This window comes from Oncorhynchus kisutch, linkage group LG12, assembly GCF_002021735.2.
Source record: "Oncorhynchus kisutch isolate 150728-3 linkage group LG12, Okis_V2, whole genome shotgun sequence".
Classification (NCBI taxonomy): domain Eukaryota; kingdom Metazoa; phylum Chordata; class Actinopteri; order Salmoniformes; family Salmonidae; genus Oncorhynchus; species Oncorhynchus kisutch.
Genome location: NC_034185.2, coordinates 48,605,115 through 48,616,338, shown reverse-complemented (window position 1 = coordinate 48,616,338; position 11,224 = coordinate 48,605,115). Strand labels below are relative to the sequence as shown.

At 40.7% G+C, this 11,224-nt stretch overlaps 1 protein-coding gene across 1 annotated transcript; it reads right to left on the bottom strand.

Moving 5' to 3' along the window:
* Positions 1 to 1,469: 1,469 nt before the first annotated feature.
* LOC109900426 (GATA zinc finger domain-containing protein 14) lies at positions 1,470 to 11,000 on the bottom strand. The gene is made up of 10 exons (XM_031837720.1): positions 9,513 to 11,000; positions 9,247 to 9,311; positions 8,894 to 9,048; positions 7,815 to 8,479; positions 7,618 to 7,682; positions 7,334 to 7,488; positions 3,867 to 4,600; positions 2,744 to 2,802; positions 2,521 to 2,654; positions 1,470 to 2,391 (listed from the first exon to the last, which is right to left on the bottom strand). The coding sequence occupies exon 1, from the start codon at positions 10,897 to 10,899 to the stop codon at positions 9,607 to 9,609; it is 1,293 nt and encodes a 430-aa protein (XP_031693580.1). The 5' UTR covers positions 10,900 to 11,000; the 3' UTR covers positions 1,470 to 2,391; positions 2,521 to 2,654; positions 2,744 to 2,802; positions 3,867 to 4,600; positions 7,334 to 7,488; positions 7,618 to 7,682; positions 7,815 to 8,479; positions 8,894 to 9,048; positions 9,247 to 9,311; positions 9,513 to 9,606.
* Positions 11,001 to 11,224: the final 224 nt, after the last annotated feature.

Here is an 11,224-nt window from a genome sequence, read left to right as displayed (position 1 = left end):
TGCTGTAGTGTGCCCAGTATATTCGTTCTTGAAAAATTATTCAGGTCACACTCAAGTCATTACTTATGATGTCCAGAAGGATATCAATGTCTTATCCAATTGAACTAATAAGTGTAAATCTGGCCATTTACATTCTGAAATAGATATTTTAAATAATATCCAAATTGATGAGTTTTCTAAATAGGACATTGTAAACTTTTTCCAAACTAACCTAGATGAATCAACGTCTCAGGTTAATTAAAGTTTAATTCCCAAATAGCCTATACAGGTCTGAAAAACCATTCAGTAATCCAGTACTGACAGAAGCCCCTCACCAGTGGGAATCCCATGTGGCTTCAGCCTTAGGGAGAAGTGTACCATAGTGGTGGTGAATGTTCCCAACATTTGATCTACTGTTTACACTTATGATATCCAATAATCAATGGAGATTGTATGGATTATCGTCTCATTCAATTTAATAAATTATATTGTTGAATATAACTTAATGTTCTTCCAATCAAATGCCCTCTTCACATAAATGCCCTCTTCACATAACTTAATGTTCTTCCAATCTCATGCCCTCTTCACAACTGTGTTGATGAGTTTGGACCATGAAAGGTCCTTAGTGATTGGACTTTGAGGAACTTGAAGCTATCGACCCGCTCCACTACAGGATGCCACAATTGCCTAGTTAGAAGTTGAACACATGGGCCTGATGCTCCTAACTGTCCATATACTTCTCTTGGCTGGGAGGAGGAGGCAAGGATCAAGGGGTTTACTGATGGTGAGAATTGGTGGTTTCATCATTGAACGTTAATTTGCCCAAAAGTTTTGATATAGGTTCATCATAATCCATTACACCCCATATTATGTTACTTAGTAATAATATATAAATATACTTTCCATACTACAAAAACAAGCATACAACGTTGTAGGAGATTTCTAAACTAAACTTTATTTTCAATTGAAGAAACTTATTTTGTAGAGTGATTGATATTACCAAAGGACAGAATGAAACTCAAAAAGAGACAATTTCATGGCATTAATTAAGGAGCTTGATGGATGTTTGCAAAATATATATATATATATATATTGTGTTTTTGGTTTTGAATAAGAGAGATCTATATCTTTAGTGTTCAGAAGCTATATAGTGCTCATGCAGTGCGTGAGCGGTGTATGATGCTATGTGCTTCTCATTTCTTCTTTTGCATTTTCCCATCTTAGATATATGGATCTATCTACACACTTTCCCCTGCTGTCGTTGATATCCCCATATAGTTTTGTACTCCATATGTTCCATTAGGTATTGTATAATTTGAATGACCATATTGCAAAAACACCTCACACATTTTTTAAACTAACTTGAGGTATTATTCGTATTGATGGTATCGCTCAGAATATGAACTGGTATTTTTCAATTTTGAGTGCGAGTCACCATTTTCTACTGCATTTATAAATTGGAACACTACTTTCTCAAAGAAATAAAATGATTTAATGTTTCATTCAAAACGCTTATTTAATGACAGATAAATAGATAGATTTACAGGAATACTGAACAAACGTATAAATGCAACATGTGAAGTGTTCATATGCGAAAACTGTTATGGGGGGTTGATTATCTTGGCAAAGGATACATTCTCACTAACAGAGATGAAAGCAAATTTGTGCACAACATTTGAGAAAAATAAACTTTTTTCAACCCAATTACATGACTCAAAATATAATTATCATAAAGGTATTTGGTATTTGGTCTTGGTGAATTTAAAAACAGATATAAAGTAGTTACAATAAGTTAATAATTAAAAATGCAACTATGATCAAATAACACAATAAAAAAAAGTATACAATAGGATTTGGATGTCACATGTTGTAGGAACGGTTTTCTAATCATTCAGTTATTTTCTGTATTAATCTAACAGATAAAACATGTGCAAGCTGCTGTGTGCAAGATGCAAATAAATAAGTAATGTCTTTGGAGCCTATATGGTTAAGTATAAATATAGTCACTTGTAAGCAAAGGTATATGCATTTAAAATTCATTAGCAGAAAAAAAACGATATGATTTCTTAAGGAATGTCACAAATATCATACTTGACATCAAAATGTACAATTAGGTGTGTTTTGTTTGTGTATGTACTTGGGGGAATGTACATTAAATATATATATATATATTTTGCCAATTAACACAGGCACAATCCATTGTGCATTCTTCTGCCAAAGCAGGTCCTTAATCATAAGGCTGTCTCTATGAGAGCTGGAAAACAATTCATTGGTGAAAAAAATGCCATAGGAGCTATGACACAGGCTATTAGTTAGCCAGCAACTGTACCATTAGCAGTGCCAAAGTGAGAGGCAAGAAAGCCAGACAGAAGGCAGTGGGTCGGGGAGCACTTCCTGAATTGACTGATGACTCTGAAAAAGTAGGAAAAATAAAGATATGGTTCAGTGAATGATGAAAGTAGATTGTCTTTTCATGTTTCTGTTCAAATGTTGACTTTGCTCTTACATATGTGTAGTTGTATTGTGCCAATTAATACATACCAACATTGACGCTGCCCTGTAGGATGTTCAGGGAGGTGGAACTGATGGTGAAAGTTGCCTGTGCGCTGCATGCGCTGGGAACCGAAGATTTGTTACTGAACACCAGAGTCATGTTGGTAACTACAGATCCACTCCTAGGAAAGAAAATGGACAACCCACAGAAATCATTATCATCACTGTCATAATCAAAGTATTCAAGTCGGTAATGAGAATTCATACTTACTTGAATGAGTTGACAATGGAACGAAGGAAGCTTGGGGTTCTAGCAAAAATCTTGTTCACCTGCATTGAAATATAAAAATATGATTACCAAAGCTTAACATCATTTGCGTAAAAATTAAAACAGGGCCAGAACTCAAAGAGTCAAATCACCAAGCGCTACAAGAAGGTGCCCCAGACTCTTCTGCTAATTGGGATACTTTAGCTGTTTTTTTTTCTGAGAGAGGGAAATGGTGTAAATCAAGATGACTGAATGTGTTCTGAAAAATGAGATGTTGAGGATTATAATAAATAACGCTTTGATGTCATAGAACAAAGCCCAGACTGCTCAAGATTGACCTTGAAATTGGATGCCTGTCCATATCGTAAAGACATCAGGAAATCCCATAATCCCATAACAATGGATACAAAGGTTGCATGTTCAATACCAGTTGTAGACACTAGTTTATTATGTTTTTGTTTCAACTCTATCCCAAACATTAACCGTTAATTTAACCTTTCGGAATGAATGCCTAAACATACTGTTTTAACCCTATCCAAAACCTTAACCATTAACGGAAAATGTGTCATACATGAATGCTGACATGCAATACAACGTCAAATTTCAAAGTTGCTCCAAACTTCAAATTTCAAAGTTAGGAATACGCCACTCAAAAACTGTCTTTTAGTGTTTGTTTCATTAGTCCATTGTTGAAATAATCCCCAAAATGTTTTGAAGATATTTATCATTCAAAATACAGAAACACAGCAGGTATGATCCATTTTGCATCATAAGATGCTGCGTTTGCTTCATATGATGCAAAATTCATCACACTGGCTGTATTTCTGCATTTAAAAGTTGTTTAATATCTTAATGACTTGACTACTGACATGCAAAACTGTAAATATTTCCCATGCGGTGCACATTGTACTGTCTGTTGCCCATAACAGCTGTTAGGCAGGCACAAGTGTTCATGTCCACTAAGAAGACCGTAAAAAAAGTCTGGACATTGTTCTCAACGGGGAGGTCCCGGAGTACGATAACTTTGTACTGAATAGTCTTTGGTTCTATCTAACAATAGGATGCCAACTCATATCCAGTCTCTTTGGTGTGGTGTGTATTGATGAAAAGGCTTCTGGATACTTACCTCTGAGACCACTTTGCCAGCCAGAGCCTTGAATGCTGAAGAGGACGGGTTGGCAAGATCCGAGGTGAATTTCTCATCGAGACTGAACCGAAGAATCAGGGTTCCTTCACTAGAAGAAGGAGGGTCAGTTGGTGCGAAAGCAGTGGTGGTGGCTGCTGCCTGAACAGCGGTGGTGGTGGTAGCAACCGGAACAGCGGTGGTGGTGGTTAATGCCGGAACAGCGGTGGTGGTGGTTGCTGACGGAACAGCGGTGGTGGTGGTTGCTGACGGAACAGCGGTGGTGGTGGTTGCTGCCGGAACAGCAGTGGTGGTGGTTGCTGACGGAACAGCGGTGGTGGTGGTTGCTGACGGAACAGCGGTGGTGGTGGTTGCTACCGGAACAGCGGTGGTGGTGGTTGCTGACGGAACAGCGGTGGTGGTGGTTGCTGACGGAACAGCGGTGGTGGTGGTGGTTGCTGCCAGAACAGCGGTGGTGGTGGTGGTTGCTGCGAGAACAGCGGTGGTGGTGGTTGCTACCGGAACAGCGGTGGTGGTGGTTGCTACCGGAACAGCGGTGGTGGTGGTTTTTACCGGAACAGCGGTGGTGGTGGTTGCTGCCGGAACAGCAGTGGTGGTGGTTTTGGCCACTGCCGGAGGGGTCGTGGTGACATCTGCTAGTGTGTTGGTGGTCACAGCTGCAGTTGGAGCAGCAGTTGTTGCAGCGGAGGTGGTTGCATTAGTCATTGTAGTAGCGCCTGAAAAATGCAACATTTAATGCAATGTTTACATTTTGCAATTATTAAATAAAATACACATTTTATTGGTCACATACACTTGTTTAGCAGATGTTACTGCGTGTGTAGCGAAATGCTTGTGCTTCTGGTTCTGACAGTGCAGCAATATCTAACAAGTAATATCTAACAATTTCACAACATATTCCGCAAACACACAAATCTAAGTAACGAATGGATTTAAGAATATACAAATATATGGGAGAGCAATATCAGATTGGCATAGACTAAAATACAGTAGAATATTATAGAATACTTTTATAAACATATGAGATGAAATGCCTGATCAGTTGTGTTTTGGGATCTCATGAGGACAGAATAATAACATAACTGTATCTTTGAATGTATATACAGTATTTCCCAGTTGTCAGGGTTATACCCACATTTTGGGGAACTGACATGATTAAATTTGAAACCATTTGTGAGAAGATGTAATGTGATGTTAGACTTCTAAATTAGAAAATTGTTTTTCATATGAAGTCTTAACCAAGCCAGTGGCCACGTCTACGTAAGCACAGACAAAAGGAGGGAACACCCCTTTTCCCCCGAGTGCATAAAACCTACTTGTGACAAAATTTACAATTAGTCAAGAAAACGCAGGGACGGCAGTCCCCACGTTGAAATGGAAACTACTCTACAGAACAAGCAGACGGACAGTGTTGAACCGGACGTTGTGAATTGTTAGGAAATCTACAAAACTAAAGATGCACACATTCACAGTCTGCAGCTCTATATGTGGAATAGTCTAGGAAACTCGACCGAAGACGAAAGGAGAACATTTCACGATCAAACGACCGAATTGTACTCTGAAAGATCCATTCTGGAGAACATTTCCCTGTAGAACGACCATTGGTACATCTGAATTATCCATTGTAACAGAGCTACAACTATGAAAGACTTTGATCTCTGGTGGACACAGCCAGAGAATTTCTGTCGACCAACTGTCCAGCAGACAGACCGAAGATTTAGTCAAATAAGACAACAAGACATACGGTGTGAATGTATATATTGCAATTCTTTTCAAATGAGCGGATGTTTATGTGAAAAGTATAATCATGTCAATGAGCCTAGTTATCAACTGTGTGTAGTGGGTCCCATTATGTCTTTCCCACTCTTTATCTGTCCCCACCCCTGTCCATGGTCTACCAAGCCGTCATATCGGTTTAGTCCACTAGGGACCCTTTATTGCATTGTGTTAGTAACCAATAGGCAATATGTCGGTGTCCGCAACATGGCTGGTTTTCCTTTTGTTTCCTCTGGTTTTCCTTTTGTAGTCCATGATTGTCTGTAGACCCTGCCACATACGTATTGAGCCGTTGAATTGTGAATCCACTTTGTCTCTATACTGACGTTTTGCCTGTTTGATTGCCTTGTCGGAGGGAATGACTACTCTGTTTGTATTCTTCCATATTCCCAGTCACCTTCCATGTTTAAATGCGATGGTTCGTGTTTTCTGTTTTACGCTAATACTGCCATCTATCCACGGTCTCTGGTTAGGGTTGGTTCTAATAGTCACAGTGGGTACAAAATTCCTATACACTTCCTGATAAACTCAGTTATCGTTTTAGTGAATTCGCCCATATTATTCTCGGAAGCTACCCGGAATATATCCCAAAACAGTCTTGAAACACGGATTCCAATTGGTCAGACCAGCGTTGAATAGTCCTCAGCACGGGTACTAACAGTTTGAGTTTCTGCCTATAGGAAGGGAACAGAAAAATGGAGTTGTGGTCAGATTTGCCGAAAGGAGGGCGGGGGAGGGACTGGTATGCATCCCGGAAGTTGGAGTAACAGTGGTCAAGTGTTTTAGCAGCATGAGTACTACACTCAAATTGATGATAGAATTTAGGCAGCCTTTTTCTCAAATTTGCTTCGTTCAAATCTCCAGCTAAAATAAATGCATCTTCCGGATATATGGTTTCCAGTTTGCATAAAGTCCAGTGAAGTTCCTTGAGGGCCATCGTGGTATCAGCTTGAGGGGGGATATACATTTGATTGTGAGGTATTCTAGGTCAGGTGAACAAAAGGACTTGTATGTTCCTCTATGTTATCACAATTACATAATTTGTTGTTAATCATCAAACATACATCTCCTTCTTCCCAGCGAGATGTTTATTACTGTCGGTGCGATGAACTGATAATACAGATTGCTGGACCAACTCCGACAGTATATCCCGAGAGAGCCATGTTTCCGTGAAACAGAGTATGTTGCAATCTGTGATGTCTCTCTGGAAAGAAACCCTTGCCCTAATCTCATCAACGTTGTTAATCAGGGACTGAACAATAGCAAATAATATACTCTGGAGAGGTGTGTCATGTGCACGCCTTCTAAGATGGACTAGAAGAACTCTCCGAGGACCCCTTTTTCCCCGGCGTTGTTTTGGGTCAGCCTCTGGAATCAGTTCAATTGCCCTCGGTGGTGCAAACAAAGGATCTGCTTGGGGAAAGTCGTATTGCTGGTCATAATGCTGGTAGTGCTGGTGAGTTACCGTTGCTCTGATATCTAATAGTGCTTCCCAGCTGTAATAAATAACACATATATTTTCTGGGCAAACAATGTGAGAAAAAATACATTAAAAAACGAAACACTACAAAGTCTCCTAAGAACTAGAAGCGAGGCAGCCCTATCTTTCGGCGCCATCTAGTGTTTTGAGTGTGTGAGAATAGGTAAAGCGATGTGTTGATGAATTGTCTTACGTGTGACCACAATGGAGGATGAATTGATAGGCAAGGTCAGGCCAGACGTGTTGGAAGTAATGGCAGTTTGTAAAGTTTGTGCTACCAGGCTATCGTTGGGCACTGAGCTGATGTTGTTGAATATCAACGTAGAATTCACCACAATTGACCCTGACCTGAAAATAATATGAGAAAAATGTTAAGAACTTTTACAAGCGTTACTTCAGTAACAACCCACTCCCAAGGCATACTAAATAACAATGCTCATTGAAATGTTATTTTTCAGATGATAATTATGTACCCACCTGAAACTATTCACAACAGTTCGAAGGAAACTGACTCCAAATAGAGCCTTGAACAAATTATCCAGCTGAAAAGAAATGTATACAGAAGTTATATTATAATAACAATTCAACAATGTAAGGCTGGTATCATGATTCTGATTTTTGTCATGCGTCTTTCAAACAACTAACGACACTGTATTAAATTAAATTAAAGTTACCTGTGTAGTCACATCATTTGACAAAGCCAGGAACTCTGGTGAACTGCTGTTGCTCAGAGAGCTATTGAAGGTAGATATCAGGCTGAACTGCAGTGACAGTTGTGGGCTGGTCAGTGGCGCCTCTGTTGCACGGGATGCCGTTGTAGTTGGCACTTGGGTAGTTGTTACTGGGGTAGTTGCTACCGGCGTAGTTGGTAATGGGGTAGTTAGTACTTCGGTCAAATTGGTTATCGGAGCGGTTGGAGCTAGAGATGTTTTTACTACTGCAGTAGTTGGAGGAACTGTTGTGCTGACTACTGGGGTAGTTGGAGTTGCTGTTGTGTTGACTATGGGGGCAGTTGAAGGAGCTGTTGTGTTGACTATTGGGGTAGTTGACAAAGATGGGGTTGTAGTTGATAGTGTTGAAGTTGTATTGCTTTGTGTTACAGGTCCTGATGTGACATTGACAGCATTTTGGGCTGATGTTAACACATTTATGGGCGCTGATGGTCCATTGGGCACTATGTGTGTAGTTGACAGATTCACAGGAGCCGATGTTGCATTGACAACCATATTTGTAGTTGACCTGTTTGAGGGGGCTGAAGTTGCGTTCATGACCGTATATGGTGTTGATATTGGAGGATCTGGAGTAGAAGTAGTAGTTGTAGCTGAGGTTGAAACGACTCCTGGAAGACAGCAAATCATCAGATATCATTATGTATGTATAACAGAAGATGTATTGATGTTAAAGAAAAAATCTACATTAAGCATCGTACACAGCTTTGACAACATCTGATCACTGTTAACGTCCAGAATTTTATTGTGACATGACAAGATAGAATAGATTACTTGATGTCCAATCAATAATTGTTTATAGGAATTTGTTTCAGTTGTTATAATATTCTTAGAATGTAAAACAGTTAAGTAATATAGAGACCAGATTAATATAATTAATTGAGTATACTCAAACTTTGGACAGTAAAATGCAGATATATAAAGAAGTGCAGCTGTATGATAACATGGTCTTTAAAACACCTGAGGTAGAGAGAGTGCTTGGAAATACTAAGTCATTTAGAGTTCAGAATATTAAGGTGTCGTACTTGTTGCCACGATAGAAGTTGTGTTCACTGGGAGAGAGAAATAAGAGCTGTTGCTTGAGACATTCTCTATCAAGGTTTCAACCACTGCACTGGACTCAGGGACTGAGCTGGCATTGTTAAATATCAGCTTAGCATCTACCACAACCGAACCTTGACTGGAAAGTGAAAAAAAATGAAAAACAATTAATATGATACCATCAGTAAAGCAAATTCATATTTAAATGCTATGACAAATATGAACACTACCACAATTGAATGATTTCCCTTTAAATTAATTGATGAATACAATTATCTTAAAATGTATTCCAATAATGACCCAAAATCTAAATAAAAACTCAAGAATAACTACGTACCTGAAACCTAGAACCTCTGTGCGATTAAAACTGGATCCATATTTGTTTCGATAAACTGTGTCCAGCTGTAAAAGTAATATAAGCAATTTTAGCAATTTATCTTGAGAACTGAAACGTTGACATAAACAATTTGAGGGAATGTGTTTGACCAAATGACAAATATAAAAACTTATTTGGGGGACGAAATTCCCCTTTAGGAACCTGACAGTTGTACAACTGAAGATGAACAGCATTATTAAAAGAGTGGAAAGTAAAACAGAATTTACCTCTGTAGCCAAAGTACTTGCTAATGCTTTGAACGCTGGTGAAGAAACATTTTTCAAATCTGCTTGGAAGTTTTGCTCCAATTTGAAGCCCAACTTAACCTCTGGTGGTGGAGGGGCAGCTGTTCTGATAGTAGTTGAGGAACCAGTTGTAACTGTGGTCAGAGCAACAGTGGTTGTTGTTGGAGTAGCTGTGGTTGTTGTGGGAGCAGCTAAGGTTGTTGTGGGAGCAGCTGTGGTTGATGTGGGAGCAGCTGTGGTAGTTATGGGAGCAGCTGTTGTTGTCGTAGCAGCAGCTGTGGTTGTTGTGGAAGCAGCTAGGATTGTTGTGGGAGCAGCTGTGGTTGTTAGGGGAGCAGATGTGGTTGTTGTTGGAGCAGCTGTGGTTGTTGTTGGAGCAGCTGTAGTTGTTGTTGGAGCAGCTGTGGTTGTTGTTGGAGCAGCTAGGGTTGTTGTGGGAGAAGATGTGGTTGTTGTGGGAGAAGTTGTGGTCATTATGGGAGCAGCTGTTGCTGTTTGTGCAACAGCTGTGGTTGTGATGGGTGCAGCTGTGGTTGTGGTGGGGGCAACTGTGGTTGTTGTGGGAGCAGCTGTGGTTGTTGTGAGAGAAACTGTGGTTGTTGTGGGAGAAACTGTGGTTGTTGTGAGACCAGCTGTGGTTGTTAGGGGAGCAGCTGTGGTTGTTGTTGGAGCAGTTAGAGTTGTTATATCCGCAGCTGTTGTTGTCATAGCAGCAGCTGTGGTTGTTGTGGGAGCAGCTGTGGTTGTTGTTAGAGCAGCTGTGGTTGTTGTTAGAGTAGCTGTTGTTGTTGTTGGAGCAGATGTGGTTGTTGTGGGAGAAGCTGTGGTTGTTGTGGGAGCAGCTGTGGCTGATTGTAGAACAGCTGTGGTTGTAGAGGGAGCAGCTGTGGTTGTTGTGGGAGCAACTGTGGTTGTTGTGGGAGAACCTGTGATTGTTGTGGGAGCAACTGTGGTTGTTAGGGAAGCTGCTGTGGTTGTTGTTGGAGCAGTTATGTTTGTTATAGCCGCAGCTGTTGTTGTGTAAGCAGCAGCTGTGGTTGTTGTAGGAGCAGGTGTGGTTGTTGTTGGGGCCGCTGTGGTTGTTGTGAAAGCAGCTATGGTTGTTTTGGGAGCAGCTGAGGTTGTTGTTGGAGCAGTTATGGTTGTTGTAGGAGCAGCTAAGGTAGTTGTGAGAGCAGCTGTGGTTGTTGTGGGAGCAGCTGTGGTTGTTGTGAGAGAAATTGTGGTTGATGTGGGAGCATCTGTGGTTGTTGTGAGACCAGCTGTGGTTGTTAGCGGAGCAGATGTGGTTGTTGTTGGAGCAGTTATGGTTGTTGTAGCTGCAGCTGTTGTCGTCGTAGCAGCAGCTGAGGTTGTTATGAGGGAACATGTGGTTGTTGTGGGGACAGCTGTGGTTGTTGTTAGAGCAGCTGTGTTTGTTGTTAGAGCAGCTGTGGTTGTTGTTAGAGCAGCTGTGGTTGTTGTTGGAGCAGCTGTGGTTGTTGTGGGAGCAGCTGTGGTTGTTGTGAGACCAGCTGTGGTTGTTAGCGGAGCAGATGTGGTTGTTGTTGGAGCAGTTATGGTTGTTGTAGCTGCAGATGTTGTCGTCGTAGCAGCAGCTGAGGTTGTTATGAGGGAACCTGTGGTTGTTATGAGGGAACCTGTGGTTGTTGTGGTGGCAGCTGTGGTTGTTGTTAGAGCAGCTGTGGTTGTTG

What these genes read in the sequence shown, in the direction of transcription:
- LOC109900426 (XM_031837720.1), bottom strand. Translation starts at nt 10,899, where the DNA reads ATGTTCCCTCATAACAACCTCAGCTGCTGCTACGACGACAACAGCTGC.